General features: G+C 51.5%; 1 protein-coding gene and 1 non-coding gene across 2 annotated transcripts; both read left to right on the forward strand.

Moving 5' to 3' along the window:
- Positions 1-1,728: 1,728 nt before the first annotated feature.
- ITIH3 (inter-alpha-trypsin inhibitor heavy chain 3) lies at positions 1,729-15,832 on the forward strand. The gene is made up of 21 exons (XM_007952076.1): positions 1,729-1,821; positions 2,786-2,806; positions 3,788-3,954; positions 4,038-4,142; positions 4,397-4,559; positions 5,071-5,184; positions 6,271-6,396; positions 6,671-6,787; positions 7,051-7,219; positions 7,837-7,962; positions 8,234-8,415; positions 9,770-9,955; positions 10,131-10,270; positions 11,025-11,179; positions 13,065-13,097; positions 13,339-13,374; positions 13,528-13,641; positions 14,077-14,281; positions 14,947-15,119; positions 15,271-15,382; positions 15,703-15,832. Exons 1-21 carry the CDS (start codon positions 1,729-1,731, stop codon positions 15,830-15,832), a joined length of 2,667 nt encoding a protein of 888 aa, XP_007950267.1.
- LOC122151175 lies at positions 2,024-2,127 on the forward strand. The gene has a single exon (XR_006164021.1). It is a non-coding gene; the product is annotated as a U6 spliceosomal RNA (small nuclear RNA).

Here is a 15,832-nt window from a genome sequence, read left to right on the forward strand (position 1 = left end):
CACATCTCAGCCTTCTCTCAGCAGCTGCAGTATCCTTAGAGTTTTCCCTCCCCCATAATCCTAAGCACTGGGGATGTACGGTGGCCTAGGGAAAGGGGTTGGGGAAGGGCCACAGGCAGCTGCAGGGCCATGGGGAGGAGCTATTGGGCAACAATCTGGGTCTGGGACCACAGGCTCTGACAGTAAGACGTGAACAAGACATCCTAAGAGCCAGGAAGCATGAGGGCCAGACTGCAGGGCTGGGCAGCACAGCTCTAAAGGGGACTTCTCCCCACATCCAGTGTCAGCATCTGCTGGGCTTGGTCTCTATCAGTCCTGAGTTTGGTGCCCACTGGCAGGGGGCGGGTTGAGTAAGGATTCAGACCTTAGGAAAACAGGCACCAAGCAGGCCTCAAGCACAAAGCCCCACATCCCTCATCAACTGCATCTTGTCAATTCGCCATCATTTTGTTGACTTGCCAATTCTCTGTTATTGCTTCCGGCCACTTTCAATAATCAGTCCACAGCTTCCCTGTCCTGCTGTGTTGCTTCTACTGCTTCATGATCTGCTTTCTGCCTTCTCTTTCTGTTACTCTGCTCCCAGCAGCCAGCTCTCTCTGTGCATCTCATAGTCACAGGCTCAGAGCTTTCAGCCAAGGCTATGGCATAGTCCAGAAATTAACTATCTGACTATCCTCATCTACTTCATTCAGTAGTGAGCAAAGAGGGAGACTCATTGGGTCAACTTTGCAGAGGAGTTGTGGGTATGGCATTTGGTGGACCACCTGAAGGGGTAGGGGACTGGCAGGGCATTGGTATGGCCCAGGAAGTCCCAGCCCATTGAGAGAGGACCAGGCTCTGCCTCTGAAGCACCCATTATGCTGGTGTCTGGAGCCCCAGCCTCACCAGAAACTATTAGGGGAATGAATGCCTGAGAGATAAGGGCATTCAAGTCCCTGGCTGGGCCCTGGGAACACAGAGTGTGACATGGCCTGGGCCTTCAGGTGCTCAGAGCCTGGAGGGAACAATTGAACACGAACACACAAACCTCAACATAAGGACAGAGTAGGACCTCAGGGAGCTTGGAGTGTGGAGGAGGGCTGTTCTGTGATTAGCTAGGGGCTGAAGGGGAAGGCGTCCAGAAGAGGGAGGCTGAGGCTGGCTGGGCAGAGAAGGGGAGGGCATGCCAGTGTGGGGAGAGTAGGTTCAGAAAAACAAGTTGGAGCCAGATCACAGAGTAAGCTGAGCTCCAGGACTGCTCAGCAAGAAAAGCCTTGCCTTAAGTGATACGTCTGGTCTAGTTTTGTGCCAGGCTGATTTGAGGAGAGGCTGACCCTGAGACCAGACCAGAAGCTGAGTCAGTGATACAGTAAGAGCCAGTGATGCTAAGAGCAGTTTGCTCTAAATGCAACTCTATCCTGTCACCATCATCCCTACCCAGGGAGACCCTGGGCCCATTAGCCAATGCACAGTTTCTGCTTTCCTGGGAATGGGGGCAGGGGAGGGCCTCCATGTCCTCCAGGCCATCAGGAATGAAGTTCCAACACTGTTGACAATACCCTCCAGGTCCCCTTTGTACAGGCAGGTCCAGGTCACAGGGCACTGGTCTTTACTCCACCCACGCCCCAGCTTCCAGGAGAAGCCTCCTACCTCTGCTCCTCCCTACCGGGGCTGTAGGTCACTGACCCTGCTTGGGAAACATCAGTCCGTCTCATATAAGGAGCTCGGTCCAGCACTGCGTGATCAGTGATGGCATCCGCTCTGTGGTCCTGCCTCGTCCTAGCCCTGCTTTCTGGCCTGGCAGCCTCTGGCATCCCAAGAAGCCCCTTCCGGCTGCTTGCGGTGAGTCTGCCCACACTTTAGCATCTGTTCTGAAGTGTCAAGTGGGCAGAAGGTATCATGGGTGGGGGGAGTCCTCTAAGTGGAGTGAGAAGAGGGCAGAAAGGAGGATATTGAGCAGTAGAGCACAGTGCTGGGCGTTAGGAGGACAGGTTATATACTGACCTGCTGATTAACCCTGGGCATGGCACTTAAAACTCCCTAGGTTGCTTTGGCAACATGTAAATTAAAATTGGAATGACACAGAGGAGGTTAGCTTGGCCCCTGTAGAAGGATGACACATAAATTCATCAAGTATTTTACAGCTATTACTTTGGGAACGGTTAAGGGTGATGGTTGAACAACATGATGAACATATTGTCACTGAATCGTACATGTAAAGATTGTTGAAAGGGCAAATGTTTTGTTACCTATATATTTACCACAACTGAAAAAAAATGGAATCTGAATAATAAAAATAGCATGAACTTAAAGGGGAAAAAAACCCAACTCTCTGGGCCTCAGTTTATCTGCCAAATGGGGCCAGACACCATGAACTGCTCACCTCATGGAGGGGCTGGGAAGGTCCAAAGCCTAAGCATGTGCAGGAACCTCTACAAAAGGCTGAGCTGAGCCCTGTGGGGTGCAGTAGGGTAGGGGTGGGTCCTAGGAGGAGAACTGAGGGTGCTGGTCCAGGAGGAGGCATAATGAGTTGGGGTCTATGGGGAAGTGGGAGGAACTCTGGGATCCAATTCTTTTTGCCCTTCTCCCCTGGGTAACCTGAGGACCTGCTCCTCTCTGGGCCTCAGTTTTCCCATCTACCCAGAGCCCTTCCTGTTCAGGCCAAAGTGTGTGTGTATGTGTGTGTTGGGCGGTGGGGGGGGGGGGGGGGGGGAGGCACCAATGAGCCCTGTCCTGCGCCCAGAGAAGCTCCAGGCTATGGTGGCCTTGGCCTCTGCCTGAGCCCTGTGTTTATCTGTTTTTGCAGAAACGGAGCCTCGCGGAAGGGGTGAGAACTTTCACCAGGAAAAGGAGAGGGTGGGGCGGGGCAGGACAGAGCCGATTGCCCAAAAGCTGAACGTGCGGGACACACTGGCAGGTCCCTTGAAACTGGCACACAGTTCACAGCCCCCTGGCCTGGCAGACTCCATGTGACGTGAGACCCCCAAGAAAGAGCATCACAAAACCATGTCCTGAGACCTCGTGGGAGGCAGCCTGGGGCGACCCTTCCACCAGTCATCTCTTCCTTCCATTTACCAAGGACTTGCTGGCACCTGGGCCTGTGCTTGGGGCTGAGGACATACAGTGAAGTGGCCCCATCACATCCTCACAGAGCATCTTTACATCCATGTTAACCCAGATTTCTCCCCCAAGCCTCCCTCAATCCACTGTCCTATTAGAAGGAGGGCGTCTGAGGGCACAAAGACCCTCTTCAAAGCATTCACTCGGTACAGGAGATAAGTGTCTGTTTGGGGGACAGTTTCCAGGTGACATAGGATACAGGGAGCAGAGGGAGGGTGGATTCTGGGAATGTGATGTGAAGCTGAGGTGTGAAAGATGAGTAGAGGACCAGGCAGGTGCTCCAGATACAAACACCTGGATGCAGTTACAAGGGGTTGGGCATGGCTGGAGCACAGGATGAGCTGGGGAGGCAGGACTCACCCAAGGACCTTGGAGCCTGGAGAAGAGTGGGAGCTCTGCCCTGAGGGTGATGAAGACCCCCAGGTGGTGGGCTGTCAGCAGGAGAGGGGTGGGATTCAATTGGGGTTTTCAGAAGTTGTCACTGACTACAGCTGTGTGAAAGCAGATTACAGAGCTAAGGGGCAGAATCATCAGGACAATGGTGACTGATTGACTGTGGGGCTGAGAATACTACCCAGGCTTTTGACCTGGGCCATTGGGAGAATAGAGGGGCTTTAGAACCTGCACCGGGAGAGGAGTGGCCAGGTTGAAGAGCTGCTTCTGTGGTGACCACCCACCTCATCCACAGGTGGTGGATGGCATTGAGATCTACAGCACCAAGATCATCAGCAAGGTGACCTCTCGCTTTGCTCACAATGTCGTCACCACAAGGGCCGTCAACCGTGCAGAAAAGGCCAAGGAGGTTTCCTTTGACGTGGAGCTGCCCAAAACAGCCTTCATCACCAACTTCACTTTGTGAGTGTCACCAAGGCTGCTAACTCTGGGCTTGGGGAGGGAGGTCTGCCCCTGAGTGACTCCACAATTCTCTTTCCCCACAGGACCATTGATGGTGTTACCTATCCTGGGAATGTCAAAGAGAAAGAAGTTGCCAAGAAGCAATATGAGAAAGCTGTGTCCCAGGGCAAGACAGCTGGTTTGGTCAAGTAAGTCTAGGCCTCGGAGAAAACATCTGGGCTTCAAGGGTCTTCAGAGACATAAGCAACAACCAGCTATTATTACTATCATTATTATAGCTAAATATGCCAGTATTTCTTACATTACTCCATTTTCATGCTGAGGCAACCGAGGCTCAGAGTAATTAGAGATTCCTCTAAAGGACTGGGACTTGAATCTAGGGCCCAGGAAGGGTGGGCTCGAGGAATCTGTAGGGCAGTCACTATCTCACACTCCCATTTAGGGCCTCTGGCAGGAAGCTGGAGAAATTCACTGTCTCAGTCAATGTGGCTGCAGGCAGTAAGGTTACCTTTGAGCTAACCTATGAAGAACTGCTGAAGAGACACAAGGGCAAGTATGAGATGTACCTCAAGATCCAGCCCAAGCAACTGATCAAGCACTTTGAGGTAATCAATCACTCTTGCAGCCCCTGCAGGACTCAGGGTGGCTGAAACTGCAAGAAGGTGCAACAAGGTCCTACTGGGGCAGAACTCAGAGCAGGGTCAAGAATGCAAAAGTCAGGGCCCCACCGCTTGGCTGAGACAGCTTGGGGGAATCACAGTGTTCTGGCCACAGCAGCTGGAAGCCAAGGAGAGAGGCTGGGCTGGACCTGATAGATTCAGGTTTGATCCTGGGCCCTTGGCACATCACAAAATCACAAAATGTCTCTTTAATATTTGTAACTGGGTACATGGGCACTTTACCTACATAAAGCTGAAAGCCAATGGAAACACCTTGGTGGTGGAATTTTGGGGACCATACGGCAGGTGGTGAACATACTTTGGGGTCAGAGTACCTTCCACAAGCCCCTGTGATCTTTCTTCTGGTGGAAGACACCAGGATTGGCTCTCACAGCTTTGTACTAGTAGAGGCTGGCCCCTGCACTGTCACTGACCCCATCTCCTTTGGCCATTTCAGATTGAGGCAGACATCTTTGAGCCCCAGGGCATCAGCATGCTGGACGCTGAGGCCTCCTTCATCACCAATGACCTTCTGGGCAGTGCTCTCACCAAGTCCTTCTCAGGGAAAAAGGTGGGATAGATGCCTCTTGGGTCTAGGGGGTAGGGGACAAAAATGATGACCCCAGTAGGACAAGCCTGCCTTCCAGGGCTAGACCAATGCAAGTGTGTGGGTGATGGAAATTAATCTGCAACCATTGCCTTTCTTCCTCACTGAAGAAGAGATGCTAGAGCAAGGGGCTGCTGATAGTAACCTGCCTGAGGGATTGAGGGTCTCAATTGCACTGGTGGGAACCATTTATAAAGTCCATCTTATTTCACCTAGGGAGGTGGGCAGGGGTAATTATCTCTGTTTTATAGATAAGGAAACTGAGGCCAGAGGGAGTCATTTAGATGTTCTGACTGACATCAAGGGGTGAAGGACTGAAGAGGATTTCATTCTTGATGCTGGGCCATTGGCTCCAATTCCCAAGGCCTCCAGCTATTCCAGAGTCTTTGCTGGAGAGGGTGGTAGATGAATAAATGTTTATATTAAACTGTTATATAAACAACAATCCTTGGTCATTCGGAACTTTCAGAACAAGGCCCAAAGAGCACACACTTAAAGGGCTACCTGGTTTCTGTAGGGCAGTGCCCCTACCCCAGGAATCCCTTCCTCCCTCCTCCCTCCTCTCCTACTCCTCCTCTCCTCTTGGCACCAGCCCTCCAACAACCAACATGATATATCACCCAACATGAAGTTCCTTTTTTATGATGCAAAGCTCCCTTCAGAAGGTAGCTTCTCAGTGCTGAGCTCCAAGGAAGGATGAGTTAAGGGACTTGGGGGGGGGGGCAGTGAAAGGGAAGAGATAAAAGGGTGAGTCAGACAATGCTCTTGCCCTTCGAGGAGCTCCCTCTCCAAGGGAGAAAGAGGTGCTCAGAGAGGCTGGAGCATGTTGAACAATAGTACCCACCGGGTCCAGGGAGCTAGAGAGCAAGCCAGATATTGGGCAGGACTACCCAAGTCTCCAGCACTCACCAGTTGCTGCCCACCTGAGAGCTCATCTCTGTGATGAGTAGTCCTCACCTTGTCGCACATCCCACTCTACCCCAGTGTGAGGTCTGCTAGTGGGCAGGGCCCTGGCCAAACTGACCAAGGCTATCTGCCTCTCTTCTTCAGGGCCATGTGTCCTTCAAGCCCAGCTTAGAACAGCAGCGCTCATGTCCAACCTGTACAGACTCCCTCCTCAATGGGGATTTCACCATTACCTATGATGTGAACCGAGAGTCTCCTGCCAATGTACAGGTATCTGGTGCCAGGCTAGTAAATGGGGGTGAGGGCTGGTGTGGGGAGGGGTGAAGCTTTACCTAGTCCCATCACCCACCCTCAACCCTCAGTTTTAACTGAGCTTTCCTGCAAGACATGGGACAGCAGAAAGTCCATAGCCTCTGTGTGGCACCTCCTAGAAGGTGGGGAAGGAAATTTTTCTTGGGCTGGTAAATGCCTGGCTTCTTTTTCCAAGTGTAGGCAAAATGATGTTGCTAACAGCCTCCAATCTCTCTCTCTCTCCTCTTTTCAGATAGTCAATGGCTATTTTGTGCACTTCTTTGCACCTCAAGGCCTTCCAGTGGTGCCTAAGAATGTGGTCTTTGTGATTGACGTCAGTGGCTCCATGGCTGGTCGGAAAATAGAGCAGGTACTCCCCTCAGTGCAAGTGGTGGAGAAGGATCAAGGAAGAGATTTTTTTTTTTTTTTTAAGTGGAAAAAGCTGATATTTCTGGTGAGGAAAGAGGAAGGGGGACAAGATCTTTAACTCACAAAGCATCTGACCCACTTTTGTGGAGAGCCTCAGACATGGCTCAGTAGCACAGATGGCACCACCACCACTGGGCCTCCAATTTGGGCTGGGAGGAGACATTGCTTGCAGCTGCCCTCAGCTTCTGTCTCTCTCTTTACCAGACAAGGGATGCCCTCCTCAAAATCCTGGAGGATATGAAAGAGGATGACTACCTGAATTTCATCCTGTTCAGTGGTGACGTGACCACTTGGAAAGAAAACTTAGTACAAGCTACTCCTGAGAACCTCCAGGAGGCCAAAGCATTTGTGAGGAACATTAATGATAGAGGAAGTAAGTGCAGGGAGCGCGGATATGCCCTGCCAGCTCCTTTCCCTGCCCTAAGTAGCCCGTTTCCTTCCTACCTGATGGCAGTCACTCTTGGTCCCAGACCTACAGACCCTGACTCAGGGTAGGGATAGGGATGAGGGTCCTTAGGCTTGACACAAGAGTTCCGAGTGTCTTCTCTGGGTCTAAGGAAACATTCTTTGCCTTCCTAACCTATGATCTTGGTGCCCCACTAGTCCCAACAAAATATGGTCCTGAAGACCCTTCTCCTACACTTCATTCCTTGAAGCAAATCACAAATGACTTCTACACTGGTCCCCTTCCTTTCTCCTTGTGAGAGAAGCTGGGAATTCATTTGTTTCCAAATTTTTATAGCTACTACATGCTTCTATCTTTCCAGCAGTCCCGAGAATCTCTGGCCCTTTGATCCTCATTTGAGAGAAAGTCATTCATTCACTTATTCATTCCATCAGTATTGACTGAGCACCACTATGTGCTGGCAGACAAGGTCCTGGGACAAATGGGGAGTGCCTGCTGTCCTGAATGCCCCCATTCTATCATCCCTGTACCCTGGCACCCTGAGGACACACTCCCAGGACGCTTTCTGTCTGTCTGTGTCCTAGTGACCAACATAAATGATGCACTGCTGAGAGGCATCAATATGCTGAACAAGGCCTGGGAAGAGCATAAAGTCCCAGAGAAGAGTACCTCCATCATCATCATGCTGACTGACGGGGATGCCAACACTGGTGAGAAAAGCGGGTGTGGCTCCTAACCAGAGAAGAGTCCCTGGAGGCCACTCCTGACACTATAGCCTGCTCTCAGCTCTCCCATGGCCTGTGAGGCCTTCAAGGGCCCTGCTGCTTCCCCTGGCAGGGGTCCCCATCTCTGCCGTGACAAGAGCTCATGGCCATGGCTCCACCAGCTCTTCATATGCAGGTGTCAGAAATCTCCAGACAGAGCTGATCCACAGGGCTCACTGAGCTATGGCTGGAGTATGAACATTACCTTCTCCCGTAGGTGAAAGCAGACCTGAAAAAATCCAAGAGAATGTGCGGAATGCCATCGGGGGCAAGTTCCCCTTGTATAATCTGGGCTTTGGCAATAATCTGAATTATAACTTCCTGGAGAGTATGGCCCTGGAGAACCATGGGTTTGCCCGACGCATTTATGAAGATTCTGATGCCAACTTGCAGTTGCAGGTACACCCAGTCTTGCATACCTTCGGGAATGATGAGCTCAGTACCTCCTCAGGCAGCTGTTTTCAGTGTGACAATTTAAAGAGCTTCCTTGTGGGTTGACATCTACCTCTGGCATCCTCTTTTATTTGAGGGGACACTTTTCAGTTCTTCTTCTTCTTCTTCTTTTTTTTTTTAATATTTTATTGTGTTTTAGGTGATAGTTTACACAGCAAATTAGGTTTCCATTTAACAATTTTTATACAAATTGCTCCATGACATTGGTAACATTTTTCACAATGTGTCAATGTTTTCATTATTTCCATTCTGTTTGTTCTGTTTCCATTAACCTAGCTTCCCTGCTCTACCTTAGCTTTGTTTTAGGGTAAATGCTGAGTCTCATATAGTTGATTATTTAAGGGCACAAGTACTATGGGTGATACTCTTTATTTTATAAGCCAACCTATTATTTGGATTAAAGGTGATTCTGGCCACCTCTTATTTATCACTAATGATCTGATTTTGCTCTCAGACTACATAGAACATACTACACAGATCTGCTTCCTCTGTAGAACTGCCAAATCAAATACAGACCATTTAACTAAATTTGAATTTGCAATGAGTAACGAATAATTTTTAGTGTAAGTATGTCCCAAATATGGCATAGGATATACTTATGCTCATCCCCTTGGGTGGTGCAGTTAATGTGCTCAGCTGCTAACTAAAAAGGTTGGAAGTTGAGTCCACACAGAGGCACCTCAGAAGAAAGGCCTGGCAATCTATTTCCAAAAATATTGCCACTGAGAGAGAATCCTTGGAGCATAGTTCTACTCGGACGCACATAGAGTCACCATGAGTTGACTCAACAGCAATTGATTTTTGTTTCCTTTTATAAGTTTGTTGAAAAAAATGATCAGTTTACCTGAAATTCAAATTTAATGGCATGTCCTGTACTTTACTTGCTGAACCTAGAAACACCCCGACTCAGGTGAGTGCATGCCCCCTTCTGCAGGCAGATCCCTGTGCCTGCATCCCCAGCTGTCCCCTGTCCCACATCCTCAGCCCTCCTTCTCCAGTCCGCCTCCCTTCCTCTCCTTTCCTCTTTCTTACTTTCATTCTGATGAACACCTCTTGAATATTTTCTACATGCCAAGAACTCTGTCCTTTTCTATCCTTACCAGTCCTAGGTAAGGACTACTCTATCCTGGGGCGGGGTGCCCACAAACCAAAGGGCCCCATAGGAATGAAAATCAGGAGCAGAACCCAGCCCTGAAGGACTTGCTGACCTGCAGCAGTGCCAGTGGGACCCCGCCGGCCTCATCCTCTCCACATCTCCCCTGGTGGCCTGAGGTGACCAAGTCCCATTTCTGGACCCCAGGGCTTTTACGAGGAGGTGGCCAACCCGCTGCTGACAGAAGTGGAGGTGGAGTACCCTGAGAACGCCATCCTGGACCTCACCCAGAACAACTACCAGCACTACTATGACGGCTCTGAGATCGTGGTGGCTGGGCGCCTGCTGGACGAGGACATGAACAGATTTAAGGCTGACGTGAAGGGACACGGGGTGAGCTGGGCCAGGCCTGGATATGTGCCAGGGATGGGTGGGGTCTGTACGGCTGGGCTTCTGCCCCCTAGCTGACAGTTCAGGAGTGCTGTCCTGGAACCCAGACCACCTGGCTTTAGGCCTCCCAGTCCTCAAGCTCATCGCCACTGTTCCCCACTCCCATCCCCTGCCCTAGGCCATCAATGACCTGACCTTCACGGAGGAAGTGGATTTGAAGGAGATGGAGAAGGCCCTGAAGGAGCAAGACTACATTTTTGGGGACTACATCGAGCGGCTCTGGGCCTACCTCACTATTGAGCAGCTGCTGGAGAAAGGGTAACCATGGTCCCCCTCACACTGCCTGGCCCTATGCCTGGAGCGCCAGTAGCACCCCGGCACTTGTCTCTGCCTGCCCCTGTGCTGGCCATGCTCTGAGGGAGCCAAGAAGAGCAGGACTTGCTGCACCTCAGGAAATTCACCCCACCCTTACTCTCACCCGTTGTGCCCTCTTCTCAGCCTAGCCACAGTGAGTGTTAGTCTGAAGGCACAGCAGTCTGTAAGGAACCCTGTGCCCTTTCTCCTGGTGCATCATCCCAGGGCTCAAATGGGCAAGTGCTGCCACGGCCAGCAGCTGGGAGCCCCTAGAGCACAGAGGAGGGGACTCAGCATCTGTCCCCACATCAGCATGGCCCCACAGTGATGGGAGACTGAACAGAACTGAAGCCTGGGATCCCAGCCCCAGCTCCCCAAGGGGGCAGAGATTGTGGCCCAATTGAGAGGGCAGATGGCATAGTTAGCTTAATTGACATAACCCTGTAATGCCTCTGGCACATATGCCAACATGAAGGATTGCACCTTATGTTTGATAGGTGGGGAAACTGAGGCCCACAGAAGGTACAGGGCTTGGCCACATGCCCCAGTAAGCTGTGAACCAGTCTTTTCTGAAGCCCAATGGGCTCTGGCCTGGGGGAACCCACTGTAGAGGAGGTAGAGATGGGGCTCCTAGCCTGGTCTAGAAGCCAGGAGAGGGGGGGAGGCAGGCAGGAAGCCATTCTCTATAATGACCCTCCCAATTGGCCCGTCCTCACAGCAAGAAAGCTCACGGTGAGGAGAAGGAGAACCTCACAGCCCAGGCCCTGGACCTGTCCCTCAAGTACCACTTTGTGACTCCACTGACCTCCATGGTGGTGACCAAGCCCGAGGACAATGAGGACCAGACAGCTATTGCTGACAAACCTGGGGAAGGTGGGCACAGAAAGTGGAGGCCAGAGCCCGGAGGCCTTGCTCTAGGATCCTGGATCGTAGGCACTCAGGAAGGAAGTGGGCCAGGCTGAGGAGACTGAGACCTGCTGAAGAGGGCCAGGTGCAGGGGGCATCTGAAGACAAACTGGCCAAGGGCTGGGGAGGGTGATACAGAGAGAGAGAGAGTGAAGTGGTCATCACGGACAGTGGAGTGTGGGGTGCTGAAGAATTTCTGGGTCTCTGAAGGGCTAAGCTTAATGAGGCATGCTGCCCAGGGGCCATTTCAAAGGAAGGGACTTTGTAGCATGGAAGGCCTTAATTAGATTAGAAGAAGCAATTCCAGCCTGAAAGTCAGGCCTGGAACAGGACATCAGGTATCTGGGGATTAGGAGAGGCCCTTGGAACTGAAGGTTGGGACCAGAACTCCCTACTCAACAGGGGAGTCCTGAGTGCCCACTGTGACTGAGCATGGGTGGACCATGGGAGTGGCATTGGGAGGCATGGGAGGCACAGAGCTGGGCCAGACCAGGCTCTGGTCACCAGGAGCTCTTGATTACAGGGGAGATTTAATAGGGGCCCAGCTGGCTACTGGGAAGTTGGTGGTCTGGGGCTGGGTTGGCCAGGCTGTGAGCTCTGGCCACTACTTAGGCCCCTTCCATCAGTCCCATTGACCTTGATGCTAATGGCTTTCAACTTCTAATAACATTTTTTTCTTCCTGCCCCATGGTGCCTGTGGATGCAGAAGGTAAGCTTCAGCCAGCAGCTGGGGTGGGTGTCAGGGGGCGGGGAGACAAGAGAGAAAGAGGAGGCTTTTCCAAGCAAGCTGGGGATGCCCCATCTAGGGAGGGGCATCCACATGTGCGGGCTCAGGCCCCAGTTCTACTGCCAATTCACAAGCAACCTTGGGCCAGTCTCTGCCCCTCTCTGAGTCTCAGGGTTCTCATCATTGAATAGGAGAGGCTCCCTCTGCCTGAGAAGAGACAGTCAGTGTAAGGATGCTTGGTGGCCTGTAAAAACTTGCCAATTTACTAAATGCTGGACATTTATGCTCTACTAATCTCACAGCAACCCTCCATAGGAGTCCTCTTATGAGTCCCATTTTTACAACAAAGAAACTGAGGCAGAGAGAGTTAAGTTAGTAGATGGCAGAGCAGGGTCTTGGGCCCAGGCAGCCTGGTTGCCCATGCTGGTTATCACAGCACTCTACACCTTTCTCATCATAAAACTGGAACTTAACCTCTAAAAATGCACCCCCCACACACACACACACCAGGCAGAGCCTCCCCAGCCTCTACTGGCCTGCTTGGCCTCTGTCCACAAGGGGGTGCCTGGTGCAAGCAGCACATTTGGACTGGCTCATCTCTTTCCCCTGACAGCATTCCTGTCAAATGTACAGCCAGTGGTATGCGTGTGTATGTGCATTTATGTGCACACGTGTACAGGTGTGTGACTGTGTTTGCATGTGGGAGCACATGTGTGTGCATGTGCCTGTGTGTACGTGTGTAGGGGTGGGCAGGTGTTTTACCAATAGCAATAGAGAGCTGAAGCCTCACCTCACCCCTACAGGGGGAGAAAGGGAGTTTGGGTGAGGGAGACGTCTGCTGTGAGTATTACTTATGAGACAGAAGCTGACTGCTTAATGGCTTGCATTGTAGCTGTATCAAAATGCCATGTCCTTAACTTTAAAAGTATACCCCTATTGCCACCAGCCCTGTAAAGGAGTTCCCTAGGCATTCCCTCCGTATCTATAGCCTAAACTTAGAGGTCACATCCCCACCCTCTATCAGCCAGCATTGGGCCCCCTGGGGACTGGTGGCCCCTAGACAGACAGAAGCATGGGGTTGGGGAGAGGGAACCCCTCTCAGGGTGCACTTTGGCTTCTTTTTAGCCAGGTCGGCGAGCCCCTCCACGGCTTATCTGAGTGAGTATGTGCTGCCTGCTGCAGCCCCCTCTGCCCACTCCCTGGAGCTTGATCTCACCCCATTTTGCTTTAGGGTCTTGCCTGAATCAGAAATCTAGGACTGGTGTCCTGAGGAGAGGTGGGAGGTGGGAGCATTTGGGAGCAAGAAGGGAAAAGAATATGAGCTAAATTCTGGGTGGGGGTTCTGGCATCTTTCCAGCCTCCTTGTTCAACTCAGCCCTCTCCGCCTTTGTGTCTACAGCCAACTACCAGCCTCCACAAACACCTTACTACTACGGTGAGTCCCCTGGCTGAGCCTGGGGCAAGGTACAGGGTCCTGGGCACAGCACCTTCTATCTGAGAGTCCACCCCACAGGGCCCTGAAGGTGAGGGGAGGCCCCAGATATAGTGAGAAGCTCTGGGGCCAGCCCCTTCTCTGATGTGCCCTCAGTGGATGGGGACCCGCACTTCATCATCCAAGTCACAGAGAAAGATGACGCTATTTGCTTCAACATCGATGAAGACCCAGGCACGGTGCTGCGCCTCATCCAAGACCCAGTCACAGGTGGGCCACATGGACTGGTTTTCACTCTATTCAGTGACACACCACCTCTATATGCACAGCACACTCCTTCCCTGGGAGGGGGGGTGCTTTCCAGAACCACAGACTCCTGAAGTCCCCCAGGTACAAGTAGTGTTGCGGAGATTAGAATTAAGGACGCCCTGGCCCTGGGGCCTGGGGCCTGGGGCCTGGGGTCAGGACCAGCCTGTGTCTGGTGAGAAGATTTTCTCTGCATGGTCTACAACACAGTCCCTCAGCAGCAAGCATGGCTCAAGTATGCCCAGGGACAGGCAGTGCTGGGCTCTAAAGTCCTGCTCTCTCCTCGGGCCCCAACTCTGCTATCCCTCAGCAGGCCTGTCTGAAGGGAATGCCACTTTCCTAAATTCCAGCTTGGACTCAGAAAGCCTCCTTGGTCTCCCCCTATCCTGTCCCCGACAGGCCTCACGGTTAATGGGCAGATCATTGGCGACAAGAAAGTCAACCCCGACTCCAAGACCAGAAAGACTTACTTTGGAAAACTGGGGATTGCCAATGCTCAGATGGATCTTCGGATTGAGGTGACAACGGAGAAGATCACCCTGTGGAATGGGGATTCACAGAGCACGTTCAGCTGGCTGGACACAGTCACAGTCACACAGGATGGGTAAGATTCCTCCAATAGGTCTCCAAGGGGTGCTACAGCCCTAGCGGATAAAGAAGTTCTTGAGGGACTTGAATAAATTGCAGGACAGAAGACCCCCAGAGGTCATAGGTAACCATGGTGGCCTCCAATGCAAGGTCTGTCAGAGCCAGAATTGGTAGCTGGATATGTTGCAGGACTGACTTTGAGGGAAAGTTACTTGGACAGAAGATCTAGCCATCAGATAATAAAAATAATTCCCATATGCCTCTTCTCTGGCTGAACTAGTTAGTTCTCAAACTACCCAGCCTTCCTTATTTCTTCAGATCCTCAGAGCTTGGAGGACAGTGCAGGAAATGTTACCCCCAATGAGGTTTAGAGAGGGAGTGGAAGCTGTCCAAGGTCACACAGGAAGTCAGTGGCTGAACTGGGGCTGAACCCTAGGCCTCTGGACTCCCAGGACAGCCCTTCTCCCTGCTTACAGAGAGGAATAAGGACCACTCAGTAGAGGGTGTGGATAACATGTGTAAGGCATCTTCTCTCCCACACCTCCAAAATGGTTTCTGGAATCTGTGAACTCCCAGATACCATGTAAAAGGAAGGTCCTGCCAAGACATGCTGCAATCCTATGTCCAATGTCATGAGTCCTGGGATCCATGGCTACCTGCTGACCTCTTCTTCTCTCCTAGGGTGTCTGTGACAATCAATAGGAAGAAGAATATGATAGTTTCCTTTGGAGATGGTGTTACCTTTGTGATTGTCCTGCACCAGGTGTGGAAGAAACATCCCGTCCACCGTGACTTTCTGGGCTTCTACGTGGTGGACAGTCACCAGATGTCAGTGCAGACACATGGGCTGCTGGGTATGGACCTTTTAGGCTGCAGGCTATTCAGGTCACATGGCACCTTGTACCCAACACACAACCCAGCCTTTCCATAAATCCTGAAATGCCAGTGGCTATGTTACCTATGGCAATGCCCAGAGGCTAACAGTGTGAATGTTTTTATTCCTAGGACAATTCTTCCACCCCTTTGACTTTCAAGTGTTTGATGTCCACCCAAGCTCTGATCCCACAAAGCCAGATGCCACAATGGTGGTGAAGAACCATTGGCTGACAGTCACCAGGTGAGGAGGGTCCTTTGATCTGGCCCAGTAACAGGACAGAAGAAAAGTGCCCTCTCTGAACAGGCACATTTGCTTGGTGGGCTCTTGTCTTCTGTAGAGTGCCCTCCTTCTCTCTGGGGTCTTGCCCCCCTCTATGCCCCTCCTAATCAAGGAAAAGGACAAACTTGACCCTTGGAAAGAATAATCATGTGACTCCCATTCTTGAACAAAAACTTCTGGGGCCTCAGGATTGCCAACTTCACACCCTTTTTTAACCTTAGATTCATGACCTTAGTAAACATCTTGCCCACCCTCCATGACAGCATCTGTCTTTCTCCCAGGGGCTCCCAGAAAGACTACGGGAAAGATGCCAGCATCGGTACGAAGGTTTTCTGCTGGTTTGTCCACAACAATGGGGAAGGGCTGATTGATGGTGTACACACTGACTACATCGTCCCCAGCCTGTTTTGA

Source organism: Orycteropus afer, unplaced genomic scaffold, assembly GCF_000298275.1.
Source record: "Orycteropus afer afer isolate SDZICR_OR568_19922 unplaced genomic scaffold, OryAfe1.0 scaffold00323, whole genome shotgun sequence".
NCBI classification, from domain to species: domain Eukaryota; kingdom Metazoa; phylum Chordata; class Mammalia; order Tubulidentata; family Orycteropodidae; genus Orycteropus; species Orycteropus afer.

What these genes read in the sequence shown, in the direction of transcription:
- ITIH3 (XM_007952076.1), top strand. Translation starts at nt 1,729, where the DNA reads ATGGCATCCGCTCTGTGGTCCTGCCTCGTCCTAGCCCTGCTTTCTGGC. An exon ending in CTGGTCGGAAAATAGAGCAG is followed by an intron (nt 6,788 to 7,050) that starts GTACTCCCCTCA and finishes TCTCTTTACCAG; the next exon opens with ACAAGGGATGCCCTCCTCAA. An exon ending in GCAGACACATGGGCTGCTGG is followed by an intron (nt 15,120 to 15,270) that starts GTATGGACCTTT and finishes TTTTATTCCTAG; the next exon opens with GACAATTCTTCCACCCCTTT.